This window comes from Calypte anna, chromosome 3, assembly GCF_003957555.1.
Source record: "Calypte anna isolate BGI_N300 chromosome 3, bCalAnn1_v1.p, whole genome shotgun sequence".
In the NCBI taxonomy this organism is placed as follows: domain Eukaryota; kingdom Metazoa; phylum Chordata; class Aves; order Apodiformes; family Trochilidae; genus Calypte; species Calypte anna.
Genome location: NC_044246.1, coordinates 18,921,065 through 18,937,518, shown reverse-complemented (window position 1 = coordinate 18,937,518; position 16,454 = coordinate 18,921,065). Strand labels below are relative to the sequence as shown.

General features: G+C 38.5%; 1 protein-coding gene across 1 annotated transcript in view; it reads left to right on the top strand.

The window, feature by feature from the left end:
- Nucleotides 1-164: 164 nt before the first annotated feature.
- CAMKMT (calmodulin-lysine N-methyltransferase) overlaps nucleotides 165-16,454 on the top strand; it is a 210,070-nt gene continuing 193,780 nt past the window's right edge. Inside the window, exons 1-3 of the mRNA XM_030447272.1 lie at nucleotides 165-487; nucleotides 4,599-4,765; nucleotides 13,058-13,122. Coding sequence (XP_030303132.1) covers nucleotides 398-487; nucleotides 4,599-4,765; nucleotides 13,058-13,122 — 322 coding nt within the window. The 5' untranslated portion in view covers nucleotides 165-397. The remainder of the gene's footprint in view (nucleotides 488-4,598; nucleotides 4,766-13,057; nucleotides 13,123-16,454) is intronic.

The window sequence follows — 16,454 nt, the reverse complement described above, 5'->3', positions numbered from 1 at the left end:
CTCGCCTCCCTCCGGGACTGCCCGGAACCAAGATGGCGGCAGGGCGCTTCAGGCGGCCGAACACCACTGATGTCAGCGCCGGGGTGCAGACCCGCGGCGGGCAGACACGGCAGCTGGCGTGGGTTCCTCCAGTCTCTCCCCTTTCACACACAGTTTCACCCCGGGCCGACCCGTATTGAGGTTTCCGGTGCGCCTGGGGAGAGACGGGTGTAGCACTGCGGCAGCCGGCAGCCCGTCTCCTCAGCGCTGCTCCCGACAGCTGTGTAACACGCTGCTGCCCGTAACAAAGATGGCCACCCACTTCCTCCCCCTCAAGCCGTAACCCGGCCGCTTTTGGCAGCCGCTGGAGACTCGGCGGCAAGTTCCCACCGGACAGGGCAGCGCTCCCCGCCGCCACATGGCCGAGGATGCCGGCTCTGCCCACCGCCCCGCCGCAGGCAGCAGCAAAGCGAGCGAGCGGCGAGAGCCGGTGGCGGCTGCCGGACAGGTAGGGGGAGCCCGCGGGCGGGAGGGGCTGCCGGGATGGCGGGGCACGTCGGCGGCGCAGGCGGAGGGGTGGGAGTCTCTGGCCGAAGGCGATCCTGGTCCCCTGAGAGGTTTGTCCGCCCCGTCACCCGGGCGGTCAAGTGGTCTGAGGCCGGGAGCTCCATCTGAGGGTCTGCCGGCCCCGGGAGCGCCTGTCCGGTGGTGGGGACTGTGGGTGCTGGGGGCGTGCGGGAAGCCGAGGGAGGTTGTCCGCACCCTCAGAGGTTACGAGGTTGTTTCCAGTTCTCTGAGAAATTGCAATTATATATATATAAACACACATACACACACAAACATATATCGATAGATAGATACATATATATATACATATATATACACAGAGCTCGTTAAAGTGTGTCTTCAAGATAACCCCAAAGCAGTCTGTGGCCTTACAAGCAGTGTCAGCAGGAGGAGGGCCGGCACCCCTTCGGCACCCCGCAGCCTGAGGGCACTCGCTGTCCGTGTGGTTTGGCACCTGTCACTGCAGTTGCCACCCGATTCCCCGCCCTTTGCCTCCCACTCCTGCCCTTTCATGGGGAGCTGGGGCGAGACCCCCCTCACCTGGCAGCGAAAACTCAGCCCTTTACCTGCAGGTACTGGGGTCTGGAGGAGGGTGAGGAGGAAGAAGCAGCAGCATCGTCACGCCTGTGCTCCGGCCATCCTTACTTTTCTGGGCCCTTTAGGAGCAGTGCGAAGCTGGAAAGCATTCCTCTGGGATGAGCATGTGCATAAAGTCTTAAAACCTCAAATCAGTTCATTAGTTGTTATTGTCACAGGATGTGATATTTAGGGCCCTAAATTAAATGTTTATTGTTGTGCAAATAGCTGCCTGGAGAAGGCAGAGCGCAGCAGCAGTCAGATGGCAGCAGGGGCACCAGGGGCACCGGGCTGCAGGTGGGTAACAGAGCTGGAAGCGTGGGGAGGTTAATATTGAAATTTCTTGTGTGTGTTTTCAGTCCATAACTTTGCTGGTCCTGTTCAATAGGGTAAGCTTCGTTTGACTACATTGTAAAGCAGGAACTGTCAAAGTTATTGGTAGGAATATCTGGTTTGTCTATGTAGGTTACTGTTCTTGCCAGCTGTGTGCTTTGTGGCCACGCTAGTTGGTTTTTCTTTTCAGCATACTGCCTGTCATTCATATCCCTGTCTCTTAAAATCATAAGGAACTTTTAATAGCAGTTCAATAGAGGTGTGAGGGTTGCATTTGAGGAGAAGGCTTCCATCTCTTCCTCACTGTCCCACATGTGTATGTGACCTTTTTCTGTATAGATGCCCTGGGTTTTTCCATGTTTGCTAGCTTTTCTGTCGATTTCTGTGTGGTACGATGAGCCAGGATCAATTTAATCTTACTGGTACATCTGAAGTAAAAATCAGTTCTGCACTCTTTACTACAGTGATGCTTGGATCTATCTATGGATTAGAAGAAGGAATCAACCTTCTATAATATCTATCTTTAAAGGAGCACTGTTGAAGTGTTTCAGTGCTTTTAAAAATAAATGCTTTTCATACTGCTTATAACACCTTGCGTGAAATAAATTTTTGTGCTGTGTTTATATATAAAATTTGCTTTCCTTCAATGCATACACAAACTGATTTGCTATGGTAAATAACGTCGAGTCTGTGTTCACTGATCTAATTAAGAAAAAAACCATTTTGTCACATATCCTGAGAAGTTAGCTTAAAGAACCATGGGTTTGCAAAATTACCTATGTGTTCTTTACAGAAAAATTCTTTTTATGTATATATGGCATTTGAAGGTTTGCCATATTTTTAAATTTAGCTTGTCAGAATTAAGGAAAATAATTATTACTAAAAAAGAAAGAAAAAAGCCAGGATAAGTTAAAAATGTAGTGATCATTATAAATGACTGGAGTAAATTTTCTAAGATGATGTTTCCAGTTCTACTGATCTGCTCAACTGACAGCAGTATCCAGTCTTTAGTTAGAGGAACTGGCATAAACTAAGTTGATCCCTATATGCACACTAAATCCCTATAGAAAGTTTAATGAAAACTTTCTTGGCATCTGTAAATTTTATATATATTTATCTTGCCTGTTACCTTCCTTTTGCTCTTCTTCTCACAGAAGTCTAGCTTACCTGCTTCCTGGTGTATTTTAGCTTCCAGAATTGAAAAACAAAGCTCATGAGATTTTCTTCTAACCCAGAGAATGCATTTTTTTCCCTATTGTTAGTAATGGCTTGACTTGGCTTGGAAAAAAATAAAGCCCCAAACAATATGCTTTTCTGAAAATTAAGTATTGGGATTTTTTTTTTTAACTTGTCAAGATGGTCTGTTTTGTTTCCAAGCGTGCTGCTATTATATGAAGGTCCTAATTCTGCTAGTGGTTTATTCTAATTCCCCTGTTTTGATATTTTTGCTATTCCCTCATGTGTGTATTCTTCCTATGTGTTACAAAAGTAGAAGTAGTGTGGGCACACATTTTTAATACTTGAACGAAAATGCCCATGCATTTCCTACACTGAGACCTGCTGATGAAAATAGATCCAGAAGTAATAAAACTGATGCATCAGACCTGTTGTTACAAACTAACAACATAGCAAATATAATTGCTCCGGTCACACCTGTAGTATTTCCAAGATCCTGCAAAATAATAGGTCATGGTGCCAAATTGTAATGCTGCTGGATCTGAGTGCATTTCCAGTTAAAGCACAGGCAACAAAGGTTGGGTGCAGCATAAAAAGCACTGACCCATTGTTTTGTTCTATTCATACTGGATGCAGAACTTCCATTTCAGGTTCATAAATCTGCACAGATACCTCTCCTTTGGTTTCAGATTTACCTCTGCTGGGCAAGAAACTAAATTCTGACATTCTCCTCCTCCTATTCCTTGTAGCTCCGTTTATAGTGATGATTTTTTCTGCTCTGTTTGTTTGTTTGTTTGTTTTGTGGTTTGTTTTTGTTCATTTTCTTCATCACTATGCTTATGCACCTTAATTCTAAAAATGCAGTGGTAATTATTTATGTGTCCCACCCAGTGTTAGGAGAAAGAAGTTAAACTTGGGACATCTCTCCTCCATCACTGACTTAAGAATAAGCCCTTTTTTCTGGCATGTTACTTGTCTTTTGTGAAATGATGCAGCTCAAACAGGCTGGCTGCTGAGTGTTCCTGCATGAAGGAGCTGATACCTCACTGGTACCTCACTGGTACCTTGCTGATACCTCACTCCTGTAAGATGGCTGAGTGCAGTGGATTATGCAAGACTGTGAGCCCATGTTCTCACTTCCCTAAACAAGTGTTTTAATAATTAAAAAAATGTGAATGGCCTTATTCTGTTTCTGCCACTGATTTCTTCAGTCTCTTAGCAGTGAACTTTGTGCTGTCAGTGTATTTTGGATACCTCATCAGTCTCCTTATGGGAACCTAGTAGAGAAATAAAGAGTTGTGGCCTCTGGAGGTCTTGGGGCTTGGGAGAGGGAGGAGGTTTCTCAGCTCAGGTGAGAGTGTCAGCAATTCTGCAAGTGTGCAGCAGTAGACTTCTAGGCTAGGAAGTAGTCTTCCTGGCTAGAAAGGAGTCTTCCTGGCAAACACGTATCACTCAGGCACCAAAAGAACATGTTTTGAGTTTAGTAATTTAAATTCTACACAATACACTCTTGGGGGGTTTTTTTTGTTTGTTTTTTTCTTCTCATCCATAGGGACAGTGAGTAGCACAGAAATTGTTTGGTGAGGACACTGCTTATTCTGTGAAACTTTTATTGTGGTGGTGATGGGAGAAAAGAGAAGTACCCATTTTGCCTCTGAAATTCTGCCATGAATTCCTGCTAGAGCGGGTTTTAGAGAGGCAATTTTGTGTGCTTCTGAACACAGTACATTTGCTTTAAAGTTATTGAGACATAAAAAATTCATAACCCATTCTTTTGACCCCTACTATTGATACCACTATTATTTTTCTCAGGCTTGGCATACTTGGACTGGTTATTCATAGCTATTGGCTGACAGCATTAGCTATTATGGTTGATTCCAGACTTCCCTCTTCAGTTAAATAAGCCTGTGTTTGTTCTTTTCTTGAAAATTGTATTCTTAATGTTTAATTTGTTCTTCATTTTGAAGGTTCTGAGGAAAAAGCACTTGAAAGATGTGCATCTACAACAAGTGTCTGTAAGAAGGTTTGCATCATTCAATCTCTTTTCAATAGAAGACCAGAATACAGAAGAGGAAACTGGGACCTGGGTTCAATACAAAAGCATCTTTTACCCTGAATATAGCGTGTCCTTAAGGTAACCACCATTTAAGTTTTTTGTACTTCCTATGATCTTGTAAAGTACTCAAATATAAAATTCATTAGTCATTCTTCCAATGTTTTGTGTAACTAGGTCATAGTTTACAAATAAACAGTTAGATGTTATTTTTAGTTGCATGTTACAGTAAGCAGCTTGTCTGATTTTTTTTTTCTGGTACATTTCACTGAAGTGGCAGAGACTGAATGAAAATACTGATGATTGTACCCATAACAGAATGCAAAAATGAGCATTTATTTTCTATTTCTAATATTGTCGTATTTTGACATTCTTCAGATATAAATAGGATGTTAAAAAAAGTTAACACATTTACTTGTAATCTTAAAAAAAATGTAAAGACATGATGTTATTCATAAAGTTCTAAAAGCATTTGGATACTTATCTATATCTTGCTCAACTTTCTTCTTAGAAGTTCTTATGAAGCTCAGTGATAATTTGGAAGCCAGTTTGTAAAACAAAAGAATAAAAAAATTCCTCTTCCTACACAAACAGCTTATGGCTAATGAAGAAATCTGCTTTATGTTAGATCTGGTACAACAAATGACAATATCTGCATTAAAATCTAAAAAAGGGCACACAAAATTAAAAAAGCTGGAACCCCTCCCAAAGCCCTCTGAAGGAGTGTAATGAATTCTTCAGTAGACTTTAGCAAACCAGAAAGGTTTTAAACTCCCATTCATTGACCACTTCTTTTCCTTTTCTCCCACTTTATTTTACTTTTCCTTGTTCAGTTTTGTACATATCTGTGACTTGGTTTTGCTTCAAGAGGCATCATTGCAAGGTTATAAACAAAACAACAAGAAAAATCAAACCAAAACAAGAAAAAAACCCAAGCAAAACCAGAAAATCCACAACACTACATGCAGGTTGTGTTAAATTTGCAGTAGGGTGAAAAGTAAGTCAAATACAAAACTGTATTAAGCCTAAATTTTTAATTTTCCAAGCTTATACTTAGACTAGAAGGCTTCAAAAGAAAATCTTTCAATTTGAAATTACTGCCTGTTTGTTATAGAAGTAGGTACAGGGGGTTTTTTGGTATGTGGACTTTTCCAGTGAACTGCCAGGGAATGCTACAGACTTATGCAGGTGCTTACTGTCTACTTAATCTCTTTGTGTAGTGTCTCTGTTCCCTGGTTTTAGATCCTCAGAGGAACACTGGTAGCAGGAAATTTAAGATGTTTAGGTAGAATTTAGGCTGAGTAAGTATAGTTTGTAGCCTGTAATCTTTAGTCAGTCTCCTTAGTCCACTATCATAATTTGCAGCAGACAAAGTCACTTGGGTTAGTAGTTACAGGAGTTTTAAGGTAAGTGGCAAGCTAGGGTTCACCTGTGCCAGGAGTACAAAAGCCAAGGCAGTGCATGCACTTCTATTTACATCACTCCCCGTGCCATCATTTTATTTAATATTTTTTATTTGGCGAATAGTAGCTTCATTAATAATAGAAAGCAGCTCAAATTGTAGACTGCATGTTTATTCATGCATGTTATTATTATTGGTAATCATTATGTAGTATACTGAGTATGGGGATTTTGTTATTACCTTTTATGTTCCCTTGAGTTTTGGCAATGGAAATGTAAAGTTTCTGTGCTAGAGCACCCTGGGTTCACATTGGGTTTCAGGAACTATATATTGAGAACACTAGGGAGATTGTCTCCTGGTGGAGATTTTTATTTATTCCCTGTATTTTGTTCCTTTTTAGAAGATACTCAGTGATCTATAAAAAGGGTAATCACTGATTGTTTTAGGAATAATGATTAGAACTTACATGTCTATATTAGGGTAATGTCTCTGTATTGAAGTGGTGGCAATAGATAGAATATATTTATTATTTCAGAATGTTGCTGGATGGTGAAGAAGGGAAGGAGAAAATACTTGCTGTATATTTTGCCAGGGATAAAGTATAAATATCTGCAACAAAATACACTTTAGCTTAAGCCTGTATTTAATAAAGTTATTTCCCTGCTTTTGCAGCAGCAGTAATTTTAGAGGGTAAATGTAACAGTTTAGCATACATAACAGAACAACAGTTCTTCTCATTGAAACATAAACAGAAATGCAGAACAGTGTGCTTGAGTATCCTTTTCATATGTCTTTTTCTAAGGAAAAAATTGTTGCAATGGCCCCTCCAAAACCTTGACAAAAGTGCTTTAGAATTTTCATCTACATATGTTTTCCTTATGCATTAACATCTTCTTGGGAAAGCTCATTGCATATGTGAGATGTTAAAAGGGTTGTCAGCTTATATCTTGACAAGACTAAATACTTAAGAAAGTTCATAAGGTTGTTACTGGCTGTTGGCAAGGAATATAAAGGTCAAGCCATATCAGTTCAAGGGCTATCAAAACTGATCAAATTGTATATTCAGATATGCTATGACCTACCTGGAATTATTCCTCTAGAGGGATGTGGGGACCAGTTTGTTAGGCAAATAGAAGCTTTGGTAGGAACTATCAGGCACATGCATGCTTCTCTGAACTTCTCAACACAACTTGCTTCAGTAAGCTGCTATTTTTTTAACCAAATTCAGGTTGGATTCACGTTTGAGAAAGAAGGGCTTATGCCATGTTTATCTTTGCTGTGCTTATTTTTAGAATAATTTGTTATAATACATCTTCCAAAGCAGGAAGCCAGAAGCACCCTTATAAAGCAATTTTTGCTTAGAAAATTTAAGCTGGATTTATGTGCCATTTTGAATAGATCCTTGACATGACGTCGTCGTTGACTCATTTTTAAAATCTCCATAATGCTCCTGGTTGAACAGTGATTTGTATTGTCCTTGGTGAAATGTAGTTTCACAAAACATGGTGAAAGGTGGTCTCTTGAAGATTATATACATACTGAGGTGCTTCACAGTAGCCTTGGGGTATGAAAAGGAGTGTGATTTTTTGTTGGATATGAAACGTGTGTCAAAATTAAATTTCCTGTTTTATAACCCAGAGTCTCATTTGGTTATTCTTGTATCAGTTGGAATTGTACTGTATTTGGTGCTCCTACACACTACATCCTTGTCTTGATGGTATGCATTGTGTGCTACATACAAGAAATTATTGTTGTGTTGTTTTGCTGTTAATACTAGTTGTTAAATAAATCCCTGAATTGACATGAAGTCAGCCTGGCAATGAGGCTTCATGTTTACGGCTGTGTAACCTGGAGAACGTAGGCATGTTTCTATCATGCTGGAATCTTGCTGCAGTTTTCCCATTTAGATGGGATACAGTAAGCTGAAGTAATCTAATCTGCACATGGAAGAAAGAAACCTTATTTCTTAGTGAAATTTCTTGCAAGCTTGAAGTAGAAAATAGTATCTTTCATGACAGATATTATCTGGCTTTCTGGATATTTTCTCCTTTAAAATATGTTTTTATTAATAACACTTTAATTTTAAATTGTTAGCTTTGTCCATGTCTTTTAAAACTGTGGGGGTAGTTTGCTGTTAAAGATTATGCATGTGCTAAATATGTGATTTCGTGATAATAAGTAAGTAGAGCCATGTAAATTTTTTTAATTTAATATTGAATTTCTAATTTTTTCTATTCTTAGGAATGTGCTTTTTAAATTTTGTATGAATAGTTTTAGCAATGGAAGTGATTATAGATCATAAAGATTCAGTGTCTCACTGTCTCCACTATGGAGATGGTATCTGTCTTTTAGACAGGAAAATTGTTCTTTTATTAGAGTTAAAAGGAGCAATCAATATCTTCAAATTTCCTATTTCAGGATATAGATTTACTTTGAAATTGTAGGCTCATTTTAAGCAATTAGAGAAGAAATAGTTATTTTCTGTGGTAAAAATTTTCCATTGATCAGTCATTTGATGTTTCAAATACTAAAATGCTGAGCTAAAAAGAAAATGTGAGCAGCTTGCAGGAAGGGTTAAATCTTTTTTAATGATGTTAAGTGATCTTTGCAAAATGTCATGTCGTTCATTTCTGAATATGAATGAACCTTTCAAAAAAAACCCTGAAAGAAAGCATTAGATGATTCTAGACCTTAGGTTTAGAAATGAGGCATGTTTGTCTGTTGCACGTAGTGTGTTAGAAGATGGTTTGAGTGAATTTCACTGGCTGTTCCTATAGGGTTTTTCTGCAAACAACATTTTTGAAGTTTTAGTGGATTTTTATTTTAGTGATAGACATGAAAAAAAAAAGAGCAGTATTAAGGCTTGGCTACAGGAGGAGGAAATTGAGGAAAGAGAGAGAAGTGAGTTGGGAATGTATTTCTTTCATTCACTGATCAGTCTAAGACTGTTTCCTATGTATATTGCAAAAAGTATTTTTAGTGAGAGAAGGCATTGTTTTGGTTTCTCACCATAGTAAGCTGTGGATGTTGAATCAGGAGTGGAAGAAGAGTTACTGTATTTTTCTGTATTCTGGTCCAGAAAAAAAACTCCTGATCAGACAACAATATGTGTAGTTAACTCTGAGATTCCTACTGCAATGAGTCTTGGTGACACTATCAGGCCTTTTTGTAAAGTACTCTTGGCAATAACTTTTTTTACCCCTATCCTACCTTTCGTTTTCCACAAATATTGTAGTTTTTATTTGTATCCATGTTAATAATGTATGATGATGTGTTGTAGGTTTTGGTTTGGTTCTTTAGAATTTAGAATAGTGTATGTAAGCTATCTTAGGTTTTGTGTTTTTGAAGTTTTGTGTATGTTGCTAGTTATTTGTATTAGGGATAACTTAGTTTTGTTTCATTATGGTTGATGAAAAGCATACCTTAGTAGGGAGCTACTGAAGGATTTATTTTTAGTCTACTATCTACAGCTATTTATAAATACATGTGAAAGTCTGCTGCTTATGTGCCTGAATGAGAAGAGAAAGGAACATTAATATATTTTTATTTAATATATTTTATAGAAATCTCTCTCTTTCTCTACTTTTATGGAGGGATCCAAAGTTGATTTATCATTCTAATTTACTTTGTTAGTTCCACAGTTACTAATGTGGAGCAATCTTAAGATGGTCTATACTGATAACATAGTTAAGACCCAAGAAGTGAGTTGTGGAGTAAATGAGAGCAGCTTTGCTGTTGGGTTAATGACAACTCCCCCATTCTAGGGGATGGAGCTGCTTTTCTTCAGTGAAGGTTTCATAAAACTGATCAGACTAGAGGAAGCAGCTCTTAAAACCCCGTTGTGTTCCATGATGAGTGTGGTGTGGGTATCTGGAAAACCAAGGAGAAGGGCAAGTCCGTCATAGCAAAGCTGGTGCTTCTCTTCATTTAATTATGGCTCACTTATGTGCTTGCCCTGAATGGTATTTGTGAAAGCAAGAAAGAGATTGCTGAGGCAGAATTAGGGAAAGAGACTCTAGAATGTTGCAGGAAGTCAGAGGAGGGGACCTGTGCACAGTGCCTCTCCTGGCCAAGACAATAAACATTGGGCTGTGTTGTGTTTGTACTTGGACACTACTACCTTTTGGCCACTGAATAATAAATGCAGGAATGTGTTTTGTGTGTTGATTTTAGTTATGGAAAGAATGTTTTTTAGCATGTAAGAGGAAGAACTAATCCTCGATGAAAACTGAAAGTACCAAAACTAATAATATAGATGGAAAACATTCATTGCGTTAAATAAAACATCACCAAGATGCCAAAGTAATTAAACTGTATTCTTCTCTACACCAGCACACTCCACTTCTTTTTTTCTTTCTTCATAGCATTCTGTTGAACCACGGTTGCTTGACTGCTAAATTGTTCATCCTCAGCTTTGTTTGCTTCACTTGGAGATTTTAATGATAAATTTTCTTTATATGTGGGTTATGTACATAAGAATGAAGGAGAAAAAAAAACCCAAACCAAAACATGTTATCCTAGTACTAATCTACATGCCAACAAAGATTAAAATATTTCTTTACTGTCTTAACATCTTACATTCATTTAAAAGAGGAGACATTCACAGCTGTCTGAGACACTATGTGTCAGACATACCCACAGTTACAGAGCTTGTAGGATGCTCAGGAGTCAGCAGGGGAGAGTTTAAAGGGCAGCTCTGAGGTCAGAAGGACCTCTGATCCTGTCAAATTTCTTGCCTCTTCCCTTGAATTCACTCTGTTGCATCAGTTAGCTCATCTGATTGAAAACAAATTAAAAATAAAAAACAACAAACAAAAAAACCCAAACCCCAAAGTTCATCTTAGTCCCAACAATCTGTTGAAATTCTTGTAGGCTTCCACTGTAGCTGGGGAGTGTATTTTTGATTTGTTTTTATGTAACTAGGAAGAGAGCTCTAAAGTCCAGTCAAATCATTCGTAACATCTTAAATATATTTTGTTGCCCCTGTTTACAACCTCATTTCAGTTTCTGTTAACTTGATTTCCATTTGATTTTCCCTTTTTTCTTTTTTAAAGAATTGTTCCAATTCCTGTTTCACGCTTCTCAAAATTTGACATGTTAATGTTTCTGTATTTAATTGTTACGCTTGTAAGAATCTACAAATAGCTTGTTTTGCTCTATAGAGTTTTATATTTGCAAAAAGGCTGATTTTTTTTTTTTTTTGGTCATTCTCACAAAAATCCTCCTTCAGGAAATAAAAGTGGAGAAAATGATTTTGTATGTCTTAGAACTGTTGACTTCTCCCCATGTTTTCAGTGCTTCATATTTAGTATGTTCCTGAACACCCTGAGAAGCTCTATTTGAAATGTTATTAAAAACCTGTATTTTAGGGTTTTATTGCCTTGATGGATTCTTTTAAGATTTTTAAATGCATCTATGAAACATATTGTGGTCAGATTGTTGTATAGTGGAAGTTTTGGGTTTGTTTTTTTTTCATTTTTGGGCCTAGATTAGCCCAAATATAGAATAATTTAAATAGCGAGTTGCTTTTTTGTGTGTGTGTGAATCCAGCTAGCCTGACATCTATCACATTTAGAGGAAGCTTTTAATGCAATTTTTAATTTGGCTTTGGTGCATCTTCTTTCTACTGCTGTCAGTGTTTTGCTCACTGTGTTCTAAAATTTGCAGTTGATTTGTGCAATTCAGTTAATTAATGTGTTATCTTAAGTTTGGAAATTTATTTCACTTAGGTTATGCAAATGTAAAACCAAAGAAAATGCAGTTCCCTAAGCACAATAATCACATTCATTGCTCACGATAATTAAATTAAGTGTTCTTGATACTGTGGGAGAAAACAGGAATGTGTGTACAGCTGCTCTTCAAAAACAGTCTTTCGTTTTTCCTCTTCAAAGAAACCACTTTCCCCAAATTCTTCTTTTCCTATACGTGACTTCTGCAATCATAGAATCATAGAATCATAGAATCATAGAATTGGCTGGGTTGGAAGGGACCTCAGAGATCATCGAGTCCAACCCTTTTACCACCGTTACGGTTGCTAGACCATGGCACTGAGTGCCACATCCAGTCTCTTTTTAAATAGCTCCAGGGACGGAGAATCCACTACTTCCCTGGGCAGCCCATTCCAATGCTTGATCACTCTCTCCGTAAAGAAATTCTTTCTAATATCTAACCTAAATTTCCCCTGGCACAACTTAAGACCGTGCCCTCTTGTCTTGTTGAAAGTCATTTGGCAAAAGAGACCAATGTCCACCCGGTTACAACCTCCTTTCAGGGAGTTGTAGACAGCGATGAGGTCTCCCCTGAACCTCCTCCAGGCTGAACAGCCCCAGCTCTCTCAGCCTCTCCTCACAGGGTCTGTGCTCGAGTCCCTTCACCAGCCTGGTTGCCCTCCTTTGGACCTGCTCCAGGACCTCGATATCCTTCCTGAACTGGGGGGCCCAGAACTGGACACAGTACTCGAGGTGTGGCCTCACCAGGACTGAGTACAGGGGCAGAATAACTTCCTTGGACCTGCTGGCGACGCTGTTCCGGATACAGGCCAGGATGCCATTGGCCTTCTTGGCCACCTGGGCACACTGCTGGCTCATGTTCAGCTTCCTGTCAATCCAAACTCCCAGGTCCCTTTCTGCCTGGCTGCTCTCCAGCCACTCTGTCCCCAGCCTGTAGCGCTGCATGGGGTTGTTGTGGCCAAAGTGCAGGACCCGCTCTTTGGAAATGTTTTCATTTTGATGAAGTGTTAGTTTTTAAGAAGCATATTCCTTGTTCATCGGATTTTAGTGGTAGAACTTTGAAGATTCCTGACTGTCCCCTTACTTTCCCCCTGGTGGCTACACTAATACCTGTTTGCCACTGGTCTGTGAGAGGGGTTTCTGAGAACTAAATGGGTGCAGTGAACTTCTTTGCTGAAAAGGTGAAATGGTGGGGGTCTTTTATTGTTTATATGTTGGTAAATTCACTATGCTTTGTTCTAGATTTCACAATGGACTCCTGAATGTTCAAGATGTTCTTACAAGTTTTGACAACACAGGGAATGTCTGTAAGTTGTTGCTTATTTAAATACAGTACTAGAAGTCAGTGCAATACAGTAGAAGTCCAATTGTATCAGTACAAAGTATTTCAGTATGAGGCCTCAGTAATAATTTCCATTTATCTTAGAAACACCAGTACTTTGGTCAGAGATACAGATCTGCCTATCATAGTATTTTGTGTTTTATGCTGTTTTATGTAAGCAGTTGTATGTGTGGATTAACACCTAAGTCATTTCAGGGAAGCTTATTTTTGGTTATGTGACTGCAGCAATAGCACTTGAGCTGCTGAACTGGGTTGGATGAAAAATGAGTTTATCCCACTGATTTTGTGTTGCCAGGGGGACAGCAGTGGCTGAGGAACAGCAGTGTAAGAACACGGGGAGCAAACAGTGGTAGTTCTAGCTTGGAGGGGCAAACTCAAACAGAAAAAAGAAAAGCAAGCACACAGCCCAGTTGTGAAGTGCTCCCCACAGAATGTTTGGATCCTAATCCACAGCAAGTTGAATTCAAAATGGAAAGGGGAAAATTGTGCGGGAGGAATTCACTGTGGCTATTAACTGTAAAGAGAAGTGGTGGAGAATTAATGGGGCAGTAGGATATATCTTTGTCCTGATCTTTCACTCTTGCCTAAGCATCAGTTACTGGCTGCATTAACCTGAGACAAGATGAGTGGACCTTCAGTGTGTGACCTAGTAGGGCTCTGCTTCAGTATACTTATTAATAAAATTATCTATGGTATTAATGGACTTAAATTATAAAATTGTGGCAGATCATGGAAAGAAGCTGAGTAAAATATCTAAATATATTTGATGTAATGAATAATGACTATCATATAATTAACGTTTAGAGATATTCAGATTTGGTTTGTTTGTTTTTAAATGAGCAAACTGAATAAATTTGCTCTGTATGCTTGCCAGATACTCAAGAAATGTGCACATATCTCTTCCTTCTCAAAGCAATGATACAGAAACTGTACTGATACACCTCAAAACTCTAGTCTTAGTATTCCACAGCTATGTTTCAATAAACATTGACTTTTAATTGGCAAAAAAGGTCAATTTACTTAATATTTTTTTCCTTAAAAAGGAAAAAGTAATTATAAAATATATGCTCCCCTTTTTAAAATTTGTTAGCTTTCATTCAGTTCTGAACACTGAAGATACCTGTGTGGTCCTCTCAGAAAGTACTTGAGCATCTACCTGTAACTGTTGCTAAAGAGTAATTTGTTCTCTGATTTCTGAATGAAAGTTACATCCAAGGGACATGTTAACATCCAGAATAATAATATGAAGGCTGAGAAATAAAATCCACATGTTGTAATTATGGTTGTCATCAGCTACAGATCTAGACATCATGAGCTGGATTGTAAAAACATCTAGATTTAAGACATTTAGCATCTGACAGAAAATGCTTTGCTTAAATTGCAGAAGGCAATTTAGGAAGATTTAATGTTGTAGATTGTCACAATTAGGAGCTAGAAAGACTTTTATAACAAGTTAAAACACTAGGAAAAAATTCAAACTGAGGTTCTGGATGCAGAAAAAATAGTTATATTAATTCACTGTATAACAACCTGGGTATTTTTTTTTTCAACAGCAGAGGGAAACTTTTTTTTTTTTTTTTTAAATATCTAACAGTATTTGAATACTAACCTTTACATACTGGATCAAGACAGTGTACCTTACTCTGTTAAGCATGTTAATACCATTTCTTGATCTTTGTTCTTTCTGTGAGTACTTAAGATTGTGATCAGTCTACATAAATTTCCTTGTTAACACAAATAAGTTACTTTGCTGAAGTTTTCATAAGTTTTTCTATTGTTAGATATGCTGTTGGCTCTTCTGTTAACATTTTTCCAGTATTTCAGCTACTTTTGTATTGATTGTACACGATAGAACAAGACTTATACTCCAATAGACACAACACCAGTGCTAACACTGAGGTAATACAACATTTGTAGTGTTTGCCAAGTCATTTCCAGAATCACTGCTTCCTGACTTCTAAATGCCTGTGCCTGCAGTGTCTGTCCGTATCAGTGCACATATTACTCTTGTATACCCATTTTACTAAGCACTCTAGATTACAATCTGTGAGGATAAGTGTAAAATAGTTATATTTTGGCTTTGTGGTTGATCAGACTCTTCTGCTACCACCTGCATGGAGTCAATGTCCTCAGTGCCCAGGCCAGAGTAACCTCATGTCTGTCACACCATCCTAGCAAAGCTTCCCCAACCACTGAGCTGCTCATTTTGGAATATACCTGTCTGAATTTGTGTGCACTCCCATTATCCTTTGATTTGAATGGTTCTTTCTTTGACCTTTTTCTGTGTATTTCTTGTCTCTCTTTGTGTTAAGTCACATTGGAAGTGGCAGGTAGTAATTCTGCCTTCTTTTACCCCCAAAGGTAGTTAGAGTTGTAGCATTTCTAAAGTTAGATCTTTATTTTACAACTGCTGTGATGTAAAGAACTTCATAGTATCAAATGATAGTCTAAAAAACCCAAATATTTCTAAAATGGTCTTTAACAGTGTTAGATTATTTCTTCTAATATTAGTGGAGGTAGCCAGTATTGAACTTATTAACAGTCCCATCCACAGCAGCATGCTCTGCAGAGGGATCTATTGAATAATTGTAGACTTTAATGCTTTTTTACACTGCAAGGTCAGAAGTTATTTTACTGGACACTAAACTTCACATAAACAATTTGGATGGAGTTATCAAAAAACAGTTAAATATTTTAGTATTCTGTGTGTTTGTTTTGGATTCCATATTGAGGATTTATCAGGAAGATTAATATTTTGTTAGAGTTTGAAGATTTTGAGACCACTGTGTATTAAACGTTGGATTTTGTAAAAAGGGAAGGGTGGCATATAACATCCTTTAAAACATATTAATTTGTTTCAAATTACATGGTTTGTATTGTTTTGGCAGGAGGTTTTTTTGCTTCTTCTAGTAATGTTTTTAAGTACCGCTGTGTTGAAGCAAGCTTATTCCAGGAGCATTTCTATGGTCTTTTTGTTTCACTTTTTGATCTTTCTGCTTATGGTCTTTAACAACCATATCACCATACACCACCAAAGGAAGAGTGGCAGAGCAGAGTTTAGTTAGTACCACTTTCTCTATGCTTCCACTAGATATCAACTCAGTACAAGATGTACCACTAGCTGGCAGCATTATATAAAATATCAATATGCAGTTTTTGAGTAATACTTATGACTGCTTCCAAAAGTGCTCAAGAACTTCAGGGCAAAAGTGGAGCCAGCTGCAGCAGCTGTAAATAATGTATTGCAGGATACCAGGTGTTAACTCCAGACATTGCCTCTGCATAATGTCTTGTTCA